Below are 19,443 nucleotides of genomic sequence, written 5' to 3' on the forward strand. Positions count from 1 at the left end.
AATATTTCCTGTCTTTTATTGTATTAGTTAATTATTTGTATTATTATTATTAATGCATAATCATAATAAACAAATTAAAATGCACAAACAAGTCAGATCATATTGTTAATACAGGACCTGAATTTATCTGTATCGAATCGACACCAGAATGAGCTGTATCGTCTCCCAATGGGAGGAGTGGGGAGGAACATCTGGCCTTCTTTTTGTTGGATTCTGACCGCACCCACGCGCGCGCGCGCACGCACGCACACTCTACCACACGCTCACACGTTTCTCAAAGCTGCGCTCCTCTCTACCTGTCCGCACTAACTCTTCTTTTTCACGACCTGAAGGGATTCCCACAAAGAAACGGACAGAATGTGTCGGACGAACATTTAATCGATCGCCAACTCGACTACAAATGGACTAAAGAGCACTTTTTAGCGTGTTTTGGTAAGATGACATGTTTGATCTCCTGTGGTGCGTTTGGGTGCAGTACGTAAATTCAATATTCGGCCAACTACAAACTAAAAACTTTAATTATAATTTTTCATTATCTAAATACGAGTAAGGATCGAAATGTCTACATTTATTTAGATTATATATGCCATTAGGGGTCGAATCAAACGATAAGTAAAAGGCTTTGTGTAACAGGTGGTGTTTTGTATGGCTTGTTGTTCGTGAACTCTACTTTTTGTGGCAATATGAACTACTTTTAGTTAAGTATGTCCAACTATTTGTTAATTACCTTCGAGTGTAAATCAATATGCTTGATTCGTGTGTTTAGACTAGGAAATCTATGTTTGTGTCAGCATATAAAGCATACCAAGAAAAGGGGATATGAAAAGAATATAAATCTGCATAAAACTAACTTGGTTAATTGGTTCCAGACAGGAAACACTCAAATAGTTTTCTACCTTTTAAATAAATGTTTCAACAATATAACATTTTGAAAATTTTTGAAACATCATGAAAAAAATACCCTTTAGTCCAGGGAGATTCAATAGTGGTCCGTGACCCCTAGAGGGTACGCGGACGTACTGCAGGGTGGGCCGTGAAACTTTTGGGTGATTAGACATTTTTTAATTTTTTTTATTCAATTTTCCCGCAAATGTAAATGTCTTTAAATACACATTAACATTGGTTTATAAATGGCAAGGCCATGGCTGCCCCATTCACTGTACCACGCAGGGGGGCAATAAAAAATACACACATTTGCTGAATTATGTATATACAGTATATATATATATATATATATATATTTATATATATATACATATATATATATATATATATATATATATATATATATACATACATATACATATATATATATATATATATATATATATATATATATATATATATATATATATATATATATATATATATATATATCTTGGCATTTAAGAAAGCTAGCGCTCAAGTTGAAAGCTAGCGATTAGCGGTGCTCGTTGCCAGCTAGCAATTGGCGGAGCTATACCATATTTTGGGAATATTTTAGTATTGCACAACAAGGTACCTTTAGGGTCGGTTTAATTTAAAACACAACTTTATACAGCAGTGATTCTCAAACTGTGGTGTACAAGCTCCATTTAGTGGTACGCCAAATAATCACCCAACTAAATATTTCAATGCAGTGTGTCTGTTCAAACTGTGTGTAAAGTTACAGTGGCCCAAAAAATTAAGTATACTTGTTAAATAAAACCTCCACCTTGTTTTTAATGAACACTTAGGCCTACTATGCTACAGTATTTTAATGTTGGTCATTATGGTGGTACATGAAAAGCCAGGTGTTTTCTGAGGTGGTACTTGATGAAAAGTTTGAAAACTACTGGTATACAGAATATATAAGTAGGGGGTCCCTGATCCATCAGTTTGGGGGTCCTTAGCCTGGAAAACGTTGAAGACCCCTACTCTGGTCCTTCACACTACTTTAATCCAATGAAGTAATGGTGCCTGAGGCTGAGCCAATCAGTGGCCATTATACTGAACAGCGCGCTCTGATTAGTTTGGTCTCCTCTAGTGGCTAATCTTACTGTAATATTCATATTTCGAGTTCATTTAGCCGTTTAATTTGGTACCATATCATTTTAGAAATATGTTGTAAAAAGTATATATTTAAAAAAAAAAAAAAAGTGATGAGCTGGAACCACAATATTTGAAGTGCGATGTGGCGAAGGACGACTGCAATTTAATGAACTTTTAAATATTTAAATAAAATGCATAGAGTAAACTGAGTTTTATTTATCTTTATCTGTAAATGATGTGAACATGAAGCTTTGTTAAAATAGGTGGAAGTTATGCAAATAAGCTGAAAACAGGTGTTTCTGCCAATGAAAAAAAACATTTACCCGACTAAATGTAATTTTGTAAGGTATGTGACAAAAAATTATGATATGAGAGTATAAATATGAATAGAAAAGTCAAGTGTCCAGCCTGGGGACTAGTAGCAGAGCTAGCCAATAAGCTGAAAGCTTGTCAACTCATTGTCCAGCACAGCTCTTACAGCTTTGGGGAGTGAGGTTTACATCTAGAAACAATTTCTGTGTGTGATTTTTGATGGTGAAGATAAGCGAATTGTAGTTTTAGTAGGGACGTTCTGAGCACTGTTTGATGCTGTTGATTCCGATACCGATCATCCGTGAGTGAGAGCGGCCGATACCAACTGGTGGAGCCATTATCCCTAGGTGCCTGAGTGGCGCTGTGGAGAAGAAGCCAATGACATTTAGGTGCGCACAGATTGCACTCAGGTGTGGCGCACCAGAGACTTATTGTTTTTGACCGCAGGCAATGTGAGTTTTTGTGTTATAAGAATTTATGCTTTGTTTGAGAAGTAATTAAAATGGACTTACGTATCACAAAGGAACTTTGTTTATTCTTTTATTTACCGACTTAATGGTCCAAGTTTGTTATCAGAAGAAACGCCTGCCAAAAGCTGCGAGTGCATGAACTAAGGTGCGTCTCCACCAATTATACGTACTAACTGTACATTTTTCGATTTATTTATGGTGAGTGCTACTGACAGTTTAACATCAACATACCTCATCTAGTTCCTTAATTTTAGTTCATCATATACAATTATTTGATAGAAACAAAGTCAATAGTACACAAAAGCTAAAGACAAACCAAAACGGTGGCCGATCGTTCTGCACATCTCGAGTTTGGTGTGTGCTAGGCTAAAGTTCACCTATTACTGTATGGCTTTGTCGTAATATTGTGTTCAATGTTCACATTTGTTTCCTGCCACTCATAACTGATGATGAAAAGTTTTCATTAAGTGAATTTGAAAAGTATGTCCTCTTTGTTCACTTTAAGCCTGGCAAAAAAGAAGACTTCCCAAAAGGACATAGACAGCTAAAGACATGGACTGGAAGACCCTCCAAGCCCTCCTAAGCGGGGTGAACAAGTACTCCACTGCATTCGGCCGTGTTTGGCTCTCGGTGGTGTTTGTCTTCAGGGTGATGGTGTACGTGGTGGCGGCTGAGAGGGTGTGGGGCGACGAGCAGAAGGACTTTGACTGCAACACCAAACAGCCCGGCTGCGCCAACGTCTGCTACGACTACTACTTCCCCATCTCCCACATCCGCCTGTGGGCGCTGCAGCTCATCTTCATCACCTGCCCGTCCTTCATGGTGGTGATGCACGTAGCGTACCGCAAGGACCGCGAGCGCAAGCACCAAGCCAAGAACGCCGAGGGCCCCAAGCTGTACAACAACACGGGCCAGAAGCACGGCGGCTTGTGGTGGACGTACCTCATAAGCCTTTTTGTCAAGACGGGTATCGAAATCGCCTTCCTTTACATCCTGCACCACATCTACAACAGCTTCTACCTGCCCAGGCTGGTCAAGTGCGAGGTGTCGCCGTGCCCCAACACGGTAGACTGCTACATCGGCCACCCCACCGAGAAGAAAGTCTTCACCTACTTCATGGTGGGGGCCTCGGCGCTCTGCATCATCCTCAACATCTGCGAGATCATTTACCTCATCACCAAGCGGCTTCTAAAAATCCTGAACAAACACAGGAAGGGAAGACAGAACCTCCCCGCGTGGCCACAAGACGAAGCCTTCAACAATGCCGCCCGGTCTTCGACCAAGATGGACCTGGAGGACAAGCTTCCGCCCAATATGGACCTGGAGGACAAGCTTCCGCCCAATATGGACCTGGAGGACAAGCCGCCGTCGTTCAATTCGGCAAACAAACCAGAGTACAGACTTTCCAAGCTGAAGCTGGACGACAAGCTCCGGTCTTCACTACCGAACTTGTCCATTCCTTACTGAGCCGAGAAAAGCGGACGTTAAGATGAAAACCACGAGCGGTGACGCATTTTGCAGGCTTTGAAAACACACACATCGTTTCTGTGTGTGTGTGGAAGCTGAGTCATTGAGCGCACACCTTAAGACTCTTTCTGAGCTTATGAACTTTGGCTTGCAAGTCGCAATCCACAACACACACCAGCTACAGCGGATCGATTTTACATAGATTCTTCTGGAACCTGCCTTTTGAACGTCACAAGCACACACACACAGTACATGTCATCAAGCTTCACGGTGATGTGACCATGATGCCTGCAAGCAGGCCCCAGCTTACTGAGGAGTAGTTGTGATTGTGGAATGTGGACACACGACAATGGCTGACAACCGTGCTTGAAAGTATGCCAACTTGTTTTTCCATACCATAACTTGACCTATAGAGGTGATACAAGGCATCCCCTTAATGCATTTCTTCAGTGAAGAACATTCTAGCATGCAGCCTCTCATTAGCTGTTAGTTTCACAACCTGCCCACTGCTGATTTAAATCATTAGAAAGGAATGCTGCCGTTTCCATCACAGTCCTTCATACAATTATGTGTATTTGTTTATTTTTATACATATTAAATTTATTGAAAAAAAGACTCTGGTCTGCTTATAGACGCCGCACTACTGTGTCCCCAAACTCTTCCAGCATCAATCAGTAGATGTGATAACAGAAAATGATGTCACTTAATGGCCGGAAAATCAAGACCATGTCTTTGGAATTTTAAGTCAGAAGTAAGAATCTCAGCTTGCTCGTCCGACAGGTTCTTACAAGGTGCGGCAGTAAGACTTATCATTCACTCTAAATGATTTCCTTCACAAACTGTATAAATGATTGTTTGCAAATCCTGACATGGTGGAACAAATATGGATAAGTTAGGCCGTGTGCTTGTCGCCTCATGAAACAGTGTGGGATGTAACGATATTAAAATGTCATTTCACGGTTAATGATGAATGTGCTCTAAAAATACTTTTACACACTATAAAAACTTTTAAAGGTGAAAGTCACTTTTTTGGAATTTTTTCTATAATTCACAATCCTCTAAAGGACAAGGACACAATTGTTTAATGCATTCTAACTCAAATAATCAAATAAAAGTCAACTTACAATGGAGCCGATGGGAGCCATGACATCATTGCATCTATTCCCAAACCCAATAACCATCCAAAAAGCACCAACAATAGTTCATTTTCATTTTGTGATTTGAATATTAATCTCGTTTTAGCGATATTGTTATTAGAAGCACTAACGTTAAGGACCTACATTTAGATAACTTTCCTTATGCTGCTGTATTGACATCACCAGCTGTTGAGCTGCTGTCTCACGTTGGTTCTAGATTATAGATTATAAATCATAACTCTCACGTACCCCTTGGCATACCTTCAAGTACCCCCAGGGGTACGCGTACCCCCATTTGAGAAGCACTGCTCTATATGAAGCACACTGCACCCTCCGCAAAAAAACTTTGAAATACTGGACATGAATTCATTAGAATACCATGGCAAATCATAAAAGTGGTTGTTACGATGGCTGCTGATATGTATTTTAGAATTCCAAACAGAGAGGATTCTGGTTTGGGTAGATTAGACATTTTGTTTTCTAATGTGAGAGCATTGAATTAATTCTTATACTTAGTTCATTCTGGCGTAAGGTTTTCCTTCATGTCTTGTACTTTTTTGTCACTATGGATGTGAAATTGTTTTAAATTGTATTCATTATGGTCTTTTAAAAAGAGTCTTACTTGACTTGCTGAAACCTGCAGAGACCCTGAGCGAGCTAGCGCTAGCTTGCTTCTCCAGTAAATGTGCGGTCACCGGTCCGGGAATTTATGAAAATGTTTATAATCACGGTTTAACCATCATTTTAATTTAAAACAGTAGTACTAATACAAGTTTAACCGCGGTTTATCGTTACATCTCTAAACAGACTCTTTGATGAAATAGTGTTTGTTTATTAATTTCATATGTATGTACACATTTTCTGTTAAATAAATACAAGAAACACATAAGTTCTAAATAAAAAAAAATGGAATCAAAACGCTTGTTAGCTTTTTTAACTTGCAAGGTGATATAATGGAATATTTCAGGACAGTGATCAGTGCACAGGAGCATCACTTTTCTCACATCATCAGTGACTTGGAAGTTTCGCTCAATTGTCCAACCAAGAACTAAAACCAAAAAAACAGTACCAAATTACCACATAAGAACTCAGTCCTCCATCGACATAAAGACCGGAGCCATTTAAGGCACTGTTCCATCATATACGCCATTGCACAAATTGAATAGTTGTGTTAAAAAAACATTAAAAGTGGTGACATCATGATTATAATGTATCTGACTACAGTTTGATGGTGTCTGGTTTGAGTGCGCTCATTAGGCACTTCACAGTTTGGTTCTTTCCTACAGTTTGCAGGTGGCCTGTGCCACTTTAGAACTGGTCTTCCTGTTGAGGCTTCGACAGATGAAAGCTCCTGCATCCATCAGTTTGGAGAGGTCCACTCCCTAGGAACAAGACACAGACGTTTAAGTCGATATAATACAATTATCTAACCAAAAGTGCCTTGCACAATTTTATATTGATTTCTGTCCATCTTCTTTACCGCTTGTCCTAATTAAGGGGTCGCTATGCTAGAGCGCCACAGTTCCGACAAACATGCACCTTAAAAAAATTCTAACCTCATGACAGCAATGATGCAGACTGCAGAGCTGTGATTGGTTGACTTTTTTTGTTTTAGTACATCACATTTTTTTACTTGAATGAAAACGCAAAAACAAAATAAACGAACAGTGATTTAGGTCTATTTTGTGTGAGTTAAAAATACGGAGATACAAAATAGCTATGTCTATACAACAGAAGCCCTTTGATGTTTTAAATGACCTACTGCCAAAAAGAGAGTCAAAGATCACCTATTGCTTGGATTTACATCACGTCACGTCCGGCTCACATTCAGCTCATTAAATAAACACGGTGTCACAGGGGTTAGTACGTGTGCCTCACAATAAGAAGTCCTGGGTTCGATCCTAATCTCGGGATCTTTCTGTGTGGAGTTTGCTAGTTCTCTCCGTGACTCCTTGGGTTCCCTCCGGGTACTCCGGCTTCCTCCCACCTCCATAGACATGCACCTGGGGATAGGTTGATTGGCAACACTAAATTGGCCTTAGTGTGTGAATGTTGTCTGTTTGTGTTGGCCCTGCGATGAGGTGGCGACTTGTCCAGGGTGTACCCCGCCTACCGCCCATATGCAGCTGAGATAAGCTCCAGCACCCCCCCGCGACCCCGAGAGGGACAAGCGGTAGGAAATGGATGGATGGTGGTCAAGCTAGTGTCCGTTGTCAATGGGTACTCGGCGCCATTTAGCATTTGTCAAAGGAAAAGGCTTTATGCTTGCACTGTTTTTGGCTGTATGAACTGTTCAAATCGCGAAAAAGGATAAACGTTTCTTCAGAGTTCCTCGAGAGGTCCTCAAGAATGGCAGAAGAATGCAAGACTTTAGGAAACGATTACGAAAAAAATGGCACGCACTCCTGTTTAAAAGGCAGCAGAGTCAGAGAACGCACAAGTTTGCAATGATCACTTTGTTAAAGGTTTGTTTGATATACCTTTAACGTTTAGTATTTCCCAGTTAAGTATAATATTGATATTATTTGTACATCTTAAAACACATTTTTGCCACGAGTGTTTCAAAAAGCACCAACTCGGCGAATGTGAACAAAACCTAAAAGAGTTAAGCTTTTACCAAGGTCAGCAATCATAAATTAAGCTTTGAACACATACACAATGTTGGGGTCAATAGTTATATTTTCATAAAGACAGTGGAAAAACACGCATGATCATAAATGACGAGTACAAAGACAACAAACTTGGCTGTCCACACCAAGTTAAATCATAAATTACAACTTTACCCGAGCAAAACCTATGTATATTTATCTGGAAGAGTCTTGATACCGATTTCCTTGACCCAGTCACAAACAAAGAAGTTGTACTCATCCATGCTTTTCCAGATAATTTGATATGTATGGGAACTCCACCTACGGATAATCTTATTTTATCACTTTATCACACAATCTTATTAATTATCACTCGACAAACCTTTTTCTTTTTTTTTTTTTTTTTTAAAGCATGTATCTGCTTTTTGCAGGAAGATCTCGGCCCCATGCATACTCAGTCTGTGTGCTGCTTGCTGCACAACAGCTATCTTGGCTTGGTTGACCACAACTGTTTTTCACTTGCGGGAAGAAGTCTGTGACAGAATACAAGCAACATCAGTGTTACCTAACCATTGTTGGGCCGCAACGCCTCTTAGAGGGCCACAAAAAATATCTGTTTCTCAGCTGTGGTTTGTATAGGCTAGTTGTAATACACTTTTCCACCACTTGTGGCAGTAATAATCTCAAACCAGAGTCATGTACAGAGAGTATGGCAGACCAAACAACAGGCACCCGGACAGCTGCCAAGTATGTGTGCGGCTGTGCACGAATGCATGCAATTTAGTTGTTCTGAGGTTATTATTTTGGTTTATTTCATCAGGAAAACTAAGTCTAAATATACTTCAGCTCATGAACTTACGATAAAACACGCTTTTATTTCGTCAAAATAGTATATATAATAATTTATTTGGGAAAATTTTACTTACATATTTGATGCACTCTACCGCTATATTCCTGCAGTGTTTCGTGACCAGCGGCTCTCTAACATGCTCCCCGCTGGCGAAATGTACGTTAGAAAATAAACAACGAGCAAAAGTAAACGTATTATCCTCATTTTGCGAAAATCCTCATTATACTCTCTCTATACACGACTCTGTCTCAAACAAACAGAAGAAGTCTGGAGCTTAGAGAAGCATAGATAAGTTTCTTAAGCATAAATATTATTACTTAAGCGGTAAAGCTGTATTTAATTTTTACTTTAATTTGATTATCAGTTTTGTGAAGAAACATAAGTTATTGATTAGGACAGTGCTGCCAAATAACCGGTCTGCAAACAAATTTGTTTGAAATTACATCCATTTTATTTTTTGGCGTCTGAGTGTTATATTTTGAAAGAATCTCCACTTCCACCCATGTGTCACACTTTGCACTTGATTGAGCTTCTATCATTGCGCACGGTTACGCTAAGCTAGCAAAATGAGGGGAAACAAGGACAGGGGTCCCAATAATTCTGCAATAAGGTGGGTATATCTGAATGTGATAATTCTGTAATTATTGGTTTTATACACATAAACTGCAATAGTGTTCCCCTCTTGTTTAACAATACCTTCTGTACCCTTTTTAAGATTAACTACTAAAATAAATTAGCCTGTACATAGTCTGACAATATTCATAGTAAAAGAGACTATTCTTATAAGTGTTGTATTTACTTGCTCCTTACTACAGTTCCTTATACAATCGAAATAGCCACATCAATTAAAGGGGAACTGCACTTTTTTTTTTTTACTTTGCCTATCGTTCACATTTCTTATACAACATAATAAAACATTTTTATTTTTTTATGCACTCAAACTCGTAAAATAAACACTAGAAAAAGTCAGCTTTTCCCTTCAACAAAAAAAATACTGCTAATTATGAAAGGCTTTGTGAGAGTGACATATGACTACTTTGAGACAAATGATGATCCAGAACCTTATATTTTTGAGCCTTAATATAAGGAAGTTTTAAAAGCTGTGTGCTAAACAGATTACACTTAAGTGAAACACTAAGCATCATACAGCCAAACAAGATATACAAACTACGAACATAATATAACAAATATTTACTGTTCAATATCTGCTATTACAGGGATGGTGGGACTGATGGGATGTCCATATACTCCTGATTAGAAGAAGAATTTATCATATTCGTCACGAAGGGTTAAGAAACAAAAGGTGCAGCCAACGAGCGTCTTTTTTGTGTCGCTTGCCATATACGGGTCTAAATTAAATGTCAAAGTTGATCAACCTGTCAGTTTATGGCCACAACCTTCTACTATACAAGTGAGAGGCATGATTTAAATTTAGAATTAACTTTCACAAGCTCAGACGAGATGCACCAGCAGCTTTCCCGCTCAATATGTCAATATTGTAGCATAAGCTAGTAAGCTCTCTTTGATCAATGCGCCGCTAAAAATAGTTTGTCGGCGTTAGTGCTTATAACAACAATATTGCTAATACTTGGTTAATATTCAGAACACAAGATGTAACTGGAGTATTGTTGGATCTTTTTGGATGTTTTAGAGGATTTTATGGGCAGGATAGTGTACTCCCATCAGATGCAGTGTTAGCCATCTCATAGTTGCCATATTTAAAGAGTTACAATGCATAAAAAAAGAAAAACATGTGTTCTTGTCTTACATAGGGATTGTGAATGATAGGCAAAATCCCTAAAAAATGTTTCAAACAAGTCAACAAGTCATTACTTTGATGTATTACTGCGGGCCCGTACTTGTCTTATGAGTCAACCGGCCCGTTGTGTGTACACCTTCGAACATTAGAACAGAGAAAAATTGCTGCACTCTGATGGACAAAAGGCAGGCCTACTTACGGTTTGAATCCCAAGTCCATGAAGCATGTAGACAACATCTTCTGTTGCAACATTCCCAGAAGCACCTTTTGCGTAAGGGCAACCTCCCAGTCCGGCTATTGAAGAGTCCACCACACTGACACCCATCTGCAAACAAAAGGAAACACAGGAATAAAGAAATGTTTTTCTTTGCACAGGCTGTATTTTGGACTGTACACGTGTAAGCATGTTATAATGATTTCATGTGAGTGAAACAACACACCTGCAAGGCTACAAAGATATTGGCGAGGGCCTGGCCGTACGTGTCGTGACAGTGCACTGCCAGCACATCGACTGGAACTTCTCGGCTCACCGCCTCAAGCATTGCCTGCATGCTTCCTGGATTGCCGACACCGATCGTGTCGCCGAGGGAAATCTCATAGCAGCCCATGGAGTACAAACGCTTGGCCACCTGCGCAGACAACAAATGTCAACTTTTTCCTTGGTCAAATATTCATTTACTATAACTGTCTTACAATAATTGTTTAAATGTTGAAAGAGGCAATCATTCGTACTTTGTTGTCATGTGTTATTTTACTTGGTGAGCTATTACCTTTCTCAGCTTAAACGCTGACTGTTTCCAAAATATTTCACTGTTTTCGCAAAGAAATCAAAGCACTTACTGTTTAATCAGAGAGCTGACATTTTTTCACCTGCTATGGCAGTGATGTGAAGGTGGTCCTCGATTAACGACATTCTGAATTTCAGGATTAAATGAAGGAAAAACCTAATTTTGGGGCATTTAAAAAAGATTCGCTTGAAAACTAGTTACCGCGCCTAGTATTTATTTATTGGGCCTGTTTCAAGTCAGTAATCCACACTGCGGAAGAATACAGTAACATCATTTTTTTTTCACTTTTCTTACACTTCAGTATGTCAGTCAAGCAGCAGTGCACCAAAAAAGAAGAAAGTCATCACTATCGAAAGGAAAAGGAAAATCATACCAATCTTAGGTAGAGGACAAACAATCACTAATATTGGTCACCCATTTGTTCCCAACTGCTCGACTGTCGACTCGCCACCCTCTTTAAAGATGATTAAAGAATACTAAAGGTGTCCATAATTCTGTAATCTTACAAGGAGATCTGGGAGAAGAAGGTTATCTTTCCATAGTAACCTGGGACGATATTTTAAGAAGTTAGACATGTCTGCAAGACAACCAGAATGGGTAAAAGTAAGCATAACGGAGGGTCTTAGTCTTGCAGTCAGACAGGATGTAGCATGCAGCCCTTTTACTGTGAAGGCCGAAGTGGTTTGTTGGTTTTGGAGCACTGTGTGATGGTAAGTAAAAGCTGAATATAAATATTGGTTTCAGGAAGGCAGCCTTCATAAGGAGTTCTCTTTTTTTCGGGGTGTTACGATCTCATATCAGCAAAAAAACAAGTATCACATTATATCACCTTGAATGTAAAATCCACGATACAAATGCTCCGATAAAAGCAGTCCATCAGTGTACTTGCACAAAGCTCAACAACCAGTTAACAGCTAAATGACCTGCAATAAGAAGGCATGGTTGTTGTTTTTCTATAGGGATTGAAATTGTGACGTAGAAACGCATTCCGGGTTTGCTTATTGAGTACCTAATTTACATGGCCGAATGCAAGACCCTGTGCTTGAGTTTTAGTTTTTTTTCCTTTAACAGTTAAAAAAAATGGCGCAAATGTGCGGCATCATTAACTGCCACAATCATTGCTATTATTGCTTTGGGGAAATAAAAAGGTTTTGGGGAGATTTTTTTCATTACCAGCGTGAAAGCAAAGCCAACGATGTCAGGTTTTGAAGCTAATAAAGAGACGATGAGTAGCCTGGATAGCAGCTTTGAGACATTCACACATGACTTGACGCCATCACCTGGTACATGTTGGTGTGTTCACTGCATTTTTAGACTGGTAAGTTTGAATCAAAGCATGTTTTATTCTGTTTCGCATGTAGCACTTAATAGGCTGTTATTGTTAGCCAAACTAGCTGCGGGTGACAAACAATGTACAGTATTTTGGAAAAAAACATGTCTGTTTACTTTTAGTCATGGGTAAGCAAAAAAAAATAATGAGTATTATCTTCAGCACAGTGATCAAATAATTTGAAAGTAATAGTAAGCATGTTTTACGGGGAAACCTGCTTATGAAATGAGGCTGGCACCCTCAATACATCTCGGACACACAAGAGATGAAAGCCGTAGATTACGAGCAATTTAAATGGAGGACAATTATTATTGGTATAAATTATTCACTGGTATAAAAACTAACTGTTGATAAAATATGTACAAGATTGGCTTCGACATTGGCGACAGCTTACCGGGTACTTGAATCTGTTGTCCATTAGAGGTGCTCATATGCATCAATTCCAACCAATTTAAAAAATGTTTGGGGTAGCGAGCCATTGGAAGTGTACAGTGTCTCGGTGCGTTACATTGATTTTTTTTAAATTTTGTACGGTCCATTTCAATCCATTTTGTTGCTCTCTCTCACATTACCGTGGATACAGTACAGCCATGTAAACGAGACCTACGTCCAACAAAAATGGCTACCCTGCACCCACAATGCATTGCGAAATCACGTGTCCTTTCGAGCCCTATAGTAATTTATAAATGTTAAACACGCTAGGCTATAGGTTTCTAGGAGCTAGCAGCTACACAACAGCTAAGCACACAATAGCACACAAGCGAGACGTACATAAGTGCCCTCAATTGAACAGCCAAAAACACTACATTACAACAATTATTTTACTGTAGTTGCATGTTACTTACAGATACAAAGAAGCATATCAGAAAGTAGCCAGTAACAAAGATGTCAGCATCATTCAGCTTACTACATCATGCACTTAACTACGGTGGCCACTAGGTGTCGCCAAAAACTATTACAACTTCCCTTACCCCTGAAGACAGCATAAGTCCATTCCAGACTGTTTATGATAAATAATAGGTCAGTGTTTTTCATACTGCTCTCTTTTTGAGTAATTTTAATTGATCAACCATTTTCTAACATTTCACACTACAAAAACATAAAGGCATGAATTATTTGTGCTGATATCGGATAAGATCAAAATCCGCATCTGTCAATACTCCAAAACTGGCAAGGGAAAAAGTTGAATCGGTACATGCTAACTCTTCTTTTAATCACCATTTAATTTAATTATTGTATTTAATCTATGTATTACTGTATGTTTAAAGTCCTTCATGTGTTCAGCTGCCCATCTGTTTTAAACATTATTTTGGCCTTTTGATGAAGTAACATTTCTTAACAGTGACACACATAATATCAGAGGGCTCCATTTGTATGGTATAGTTGTAGAATAGTGTTGCCTGGCAACCTAGATATAACAACAATACAGAAACAACGCTCATTAAGATTTTGGCAAACCGGTACTCACATGTGCAACTTTAGCAGGAGCAACCTTGCCTTCATATGGGCAGCCAAGAACACATGACACATAGCTGTAGGGCGAATAAAAGTATGAGCGTTAATGGTTAAGCCATATTGTGAGGTTGTAAAAGATCTGCTTACCCTCTTACTGGCACTCCTTCCTTTTTAGCAGCTTTCATTACCTCGTCAAAGCGCTGCAAACTCTCGTCCACTGAGCAATTTATGTTTTTTTTACTGAACAGCTCTGATGCAGCACCAAATATGGCAACCTCTGAGGCTCCTGCCATCACCTGTATGACGTCAGAGAAGGGAAAGACCAATGTAAGACAGAATAAAGCAATTTCTGTAGAAATGAGGATGCTCCAATGCTGGAGCGAAATGCTGGTGAAAAGTTTATTAAATGTTGACATTAAGTCAAATGGGTAGAATGTTGAAGAGTGGAAGCTGTACTGAAACATAGTATAAATCCTGAAAAGTTAAAAAGTATGTTGGAATAGTTAAGACTAAAAAAATTAGCATGCTCTTGTTAGCATGCTGGTGCCAAGTAAAACAATTACGGTAGTTGAATGAGATGGCGTTGGAATGTTTTGAATCGGTTGAGAACAGGGCTGTAACTATGATTTGACAAATGCCGATGTCAAAAATTTGTTGTCCAAGAGAAACTTTGAAATGCTGAAGTCATGTGTATCCCAGCACCATATACATTATATTACTTTGAGCAACAAAATCAATTTATAGAATAACAAAATCTTTCATTCAGTTATACCGTAATTATTTATCACTCTTTGATAATCAGCATGATTTTGTAACAGTCCACTTTGTTATTCACTTGCTGAAGTTTAGCATATTAAACCATTTTTACATCATTATAACAATTTCAAAAAAACATACCAAATTTTCAACCTCGGCCAGAGTTCAAACCCACAAACTTCTGCTTTGCACTGCAAGTCCGCCATGGAGCCATTGGCAATATCAGAGGCAATTTTGCCTTCATATTTTATTCAGTGACAGAGGATGACGTGGCCAGAAATACATTTGGGGTCAAATGTTATATAAAGCGCCGTTACATTTTAATGTGCTTCTTCACGCAAAATGCTTCTTTGCATTACGTTGTTGGAGTTGTAGAGGGTCCGAGGATGATCTACCGCATGGTGATGTACAGCGCACACAATGTCCTACATAAAGTACATTAACAGTCAGTCATATCATCATCCTTTTGTCACCTAAAAAAATACAGAGGACATGACCTCGGTTTCCTCAATGGTAGTTACGGCCATGGTTGAGAAATGTGAGAATTGTGGAAGATGAAAAAATTGTCCATTTATTTGATTATTTCCTAGCAATTTGGGAATTCTGGGAAAAGTAAAACTTTTTGTAAGGTGATAACATGAAAGTCCTGAAAGAGTTAAATGGGTTGATGTTGGAACTGGTCGAGAGATGTTGCACTTGGAAGTAGTAACATTTTTGAATTGAGAATTAGTGTTGCGGAATTTTGGGGAAAACCGTAATTTTAGGGGTAAATTGTGAAAGATTTTGTTTGAATGTCCAGGAGGAAAGGAACGTGTAGATCGTGGAATGGTTTGAATTGGTTGGGAAAAAGTGGGAATTGTTTAACTTTGAAAAAGATGTCCATTCATTTGAATGGGAATTTCCTGGAAATTTGGGAATGTTGGGAAAACAACATTTTCTTTAAATATAGCAAATAGCACAATTTCTCTGAATGAGCTGGTGTTTAGAATTTTTTGAAACAGTGTTGTTGTAGTAACACTTTCATTGAGAATTGGTATGAAGGAATTCGGGGAATTTCAGACATTTTTGGGACAGAAAAAATAGATAGCCTGAATGTTTTGATGGTGGAGTAGTTGACAAATGTGAGAGTAGTTGAAATAACATTTTGAATGGGATAAATGTCCCAGAACTCTGGGATTTTTTTGGAAATGTGTGATAGTGAATAAGATGAACATTTTGATGGTGGAACGCATTGAATCGGATGATAATTGTAGGCGTAGTTAGTCGCTGAAAGAAGAGACGTAATAATAATTCATAGATGAAAAGGATGTAAACAATATTACAAAATAATAGGAAAATGATGAATGCTTCTTGATACCTACAGCAGACTGGAAGCCCTTGAGGTTGGGGGTGAGGACTGGGTAAGACACCCCAGGTTTCCGACAAATACCCTTCATTACCTCCACCTGGTCGGCCATCTTTGACATAGAAAATATCAACAAAGACCAATAAGTGAACACTATCATTACAGTTTTGACACTACCACATCTGCAAGTGTGACACCATTTTGCATGTAAATCACTTAGGGAGAAGAAACTCACCTGTGGAACCCACTTGGGGGACACAAAGCTTGTGGCTTCTACTACTGAAAGCCCAGACTCTGACAACAAGTCTATCAAATGGATTTTGGTCTCTGTTGGGACAATAGTCTGACAAAAAGGCAGTGACATAAGATGAATAAGTATGAAGAACTGACTTTGACACATGGCCAGAGGTGGGTAGTAACGCGCTACATTTACTCCGTTACATCTACTTGAGTAACTTTTGGGATAAATTGTACTTCTAAGAGTAGTTTTAATGCAACATACTTTTACTTTTACTTGAGTATATTTATAGAGAAGAAACGCTACTTTTACTCCGCTACTTTTATCTACATTCAGCTCGCTACTCGCTACTAATTTTTATCGATCTGCTAATGCACGCTTTGTTTGTTTTGGTCTGTCAGACAGACCTTCATAGTGTTTGCGTTTCAACAAATACAGTCACTGGTGACGTTCACTCCGTTCCACCAATCAGATGCAGTCACTGGTGACGTTGGACCAATCAAACAGAGCCAGGGGTCACATGACCTGACTTAAACAAGTTGAAACAAGTTATTGGGGTGTTACCATTTAGTGGTCAATTGTACGGAATATGTACTGTACTGTGCAATCTACTAATACAAGTTCCAATCAATCAAAAGTGTGAAGGAAAAAAGACCATTTTTTATTTCAACCGTACACCCCGTCAAAAGCCTAAAGACTGACTGCACAGTTCCTGTTTTCAAATACAAGTGCCGCTCCATCGCGCCTGCGCTTTCAAAATAAGAGTCTCCGAAAGCCTGCGCAAACAAGCTAGCAAGCTACGGAGTTTGCCGCCAATGTATTTCTTGTAAAGTGTATAAAAACGAATATGGAAGCTGGACATATAAGATGCCAAAAACCAACCACTTTCATGTGGTATTGGACAGAAAGGAGGAACTTTTTTTCTCCTCTATTTGAAAACGTGGACGTTTGTCATCACTACTGTCTGATTCCAATCAATGCAAGTCATCAGAATCAGGTAATACACCAACTTATATTCTTGTCTTCATGAAAGAAAGGAATCTATATGTGTTAAACATGCATGTATATTCATTAAAACACTATTAACATGTAAACAAAAACGGCAAAAAAAATAAATATAAATTATATACTGTATATATCAATGTATATATATATATATATATATATATATATATATATATATGATATGTGTGTGTATATGTTACTCATCAGTTACTCAGTACTTGAGTAGTTTTTTTACAACATACTTTTTACTTTTACTCAAGTAAATATTTGGGTGACTACTCTTTACTTTTACTTGAGTAATAAATCTCTAAAGTAACAGTACTCTTACTTGAGTACAATTTCTGGCTACTCTACCCACCTCTGCACATGGCAAGGCATTCACAAATGACTATGATAAATGGTGACTGTGTGTGAAATCTACCAAACTAATCTAAATTACCTTTTCATTCTGAAGGCCATCTCTGGGTCCCACCTCCACTATTTTCACTTTTCCAGGGAGAGTCTGACCTGCTCTGGCCCCAGCCTACACACACGCACACACACCTTTGCGTTTTAGCGTGGATTTTTAGCCCACTAAGCGTGAATTACTTAACAAGGTGGAAGTTAGACCAGGCGAAAGGGGCGTTTGAACAAACAAATTGTTCTGACCTTTGCTGCGGAGCTCAGCGAGTAGTACTGTTGTCCCGTTACCGCTGAGTTCAACGCATTCTTGTTGACAAACCTCAACACGGCCGCCATGTTGGCTTTTAGTCTCTGCTCTGACGTCACTTCTTCTCTGTCCAAGAGGTACGCTCAGCTGAATGAGCAGCGCGCGGCTGCCACTTAGCGGTCACAGATTGCTCTGGCACACATTGACAAGATTATTATTAGGGACCGCAATGTCCCTTTGGGACATCCATCCATCCATTTCCTACCGCTTATTCCCTTTGGAACAGAGGACCCTATTGTATTTCGTGCGTTTTATTATTATTATTATTCCGCCGCCTCTTTGAGCTCTAATTTGACCCCCTTAACATGCTTCAAAATTTACCATATTTGACACACACATCAGGACTGGCAAAAATTGCCATCTAATAAAAAACCAAACCCCAAAACTCAAAATTGCGCTCTAGCGCCCCCTAGGAAAAAAACACAGACAAAACTGCTTGTAAATTCCGGTAGGTCTGACTTAGATCTACATTTCATACATTGACACCCTTCAGCAAAAATCAACAGCTAGGAAGTTGGCAATTCTCCCTTCAAAACAAAATTTTAGTAAAAACAGTCACTTTTGCCTCTTTGAGCTGTAATTTGACCCTCTTAACATGCTCCAAAACTCACCAAACTGGACACACACATCAGGACTGGCAACAATTGCGATCTAATAAAAAAAACCAACCCCAAAACTCAAAATTGCGCTCTAGCGCCCCCTAGGAAGAAAACACAGACACAACTGCTCAGAGGAAGAAAACAAAACTCAGACAAAACTGCCTGTAACTTCCAGTAGACATGAAACAAAAACCTCTATGTAGGTCTCACTTAGACCTACATTTCATATATTGACAACCCCCAGCAAAAATCAACAGGAAGTTTGCAATTCCCCCTTCAAAACAAAAGTTTTGTGAAAACCGGTCACCTTTTTTCAAACATTATCTCCTCTGAGCGCGTCTGTCGTGTCAGCTTCAAACTAACACAGGAGAGAGATTGAACCCTTCTGATTAAAAGTTGACCAAAGAGTTTTAATTACTGTTTCGGTTTGGATTTTATGTCCCGTCCATCTTTGCTTGCAGCTTTAATTACACATTACTTCTGCCACAAAGATAACATATTTGTCAATGTTGGTTTTACAAAAAAGCTTGGACCTCGATCTGCCAAGAAACGGTGCGAATTAATACAATAACTAATCCAATGCACTCATGTTTGTAATTTTGCATCCAGGTGTTTGATTAACTACT

General features: G+C 38.9%; 2 protein-coding genes across 3 annotated transcripts; one reads left to right on the forward strand and one right to left on the reverse strand.

Moving 5' to 3' along the window:
- Positions 1-251: 251 nt before the first annotated feature.
- On the forward strand, positions 252-5,549 carry gjb3 (gap junction protein beta 3). Of its 2 annotated transcripts, XM_061968574.2 has the most exons (3): positions 252-432; positions 3,298-4,082; positions 4,113-5,549. In XM_061968574.2, the coding sequence occupies exons 2-3, from the start codon at positions 3,345-3,347 to the stop codon at positions 4,257-4,259; spliced, it is 885 nt and encodes a 294-aa protein (XP_061824558.1). In that variant the 5' UTR covers positions 252-432; positions 3,298-3,344; the 3' UTR covers positions 4,260-5,549. The 2 variants fall into 2 exon arrangements, with proteins under 2 accessions (XP_061824558.1, XP_061824557.1); XM_061968573.2 differs by having other exon boundaries at positions 3,298-5,548.
- A 418-nt stretch (positions 5,550-5,967) lies between these two features.
- hmgcl (3-hydroxy-3-methylglutaryl-CoA lyase) lies at positions 5,968-18,314 on the reverse strand. The gene is made up of 9 exons (XM_061968571.2): positions 18,158-18,314; positions 17,949-18,032; positions 16,502-16,609; positions 16,283-16,378; positions 14,313-14,461; positions 14,179-14,242; positions 11,033-11,221; positions 10,792-10,917; positions 5,968-6,777 (listed from the first exon to the last, which is right to left on the reverse strand). Exons 1-9 carry the CDS (start codon positions 18,245-18,247, stop codon positions 6,676-6,678), a joined length of 1,008 nt encoding a protein of 335 aa, XP_061824555.1. The 5' UTR covers positions 18,248-18,314; the 3' UTR covers positions 5,968-6,675.
- Between the last annotated feature and the right edge of the window lie 1,129 nt (positions 18,315-19,443).

Source organism: Nerophis lumbriciformis, linkage group LG08 (assembly GCF_033978685.3).
Source record: "Nerophis lumbriciformis linkage group LG08, RoL_Nlum_v2.1, whole genome shotgun sequence".
In the NCBI taxonomy this organism is placed as follows: Eukaryota; Metazoa; Chordata; class Actinopteri; order Syngnathiformes; family Syngnathidae; genus Nerophis; species Nerophis lumbriciformis.

Coding starts and splice junctions, on each gene's coding strand:
- gjb3 (XM_061968573.2), top strand. CDS start 3,345: ATGGACTGGAAGACCCTCCAAGCCCTCCTAAGCGGGGTGAACAAGTAC.
- hmgcl (XM_061968571.2), bottom strand. CDS start 18,247: ATGGCGGCCGTGTTGAGGTTTGTCAACAAGAATGCGTTGAACTCAGCG. Junction 16,379..16,501: donor CCCCCAAGTGGGTTCCACAG/GTGAGTTTCTTC, acceptor TCTATGTCAAAG/ATGGCCGACCAGGTGGAGGT. Junction 14,462..16,282: donor TCAAGGGCTTCCAGTCTGCT/GTAGGTATCAAG, acceptor GACGTCATACAG/GTGATGGCAGGAGCCTCAGA.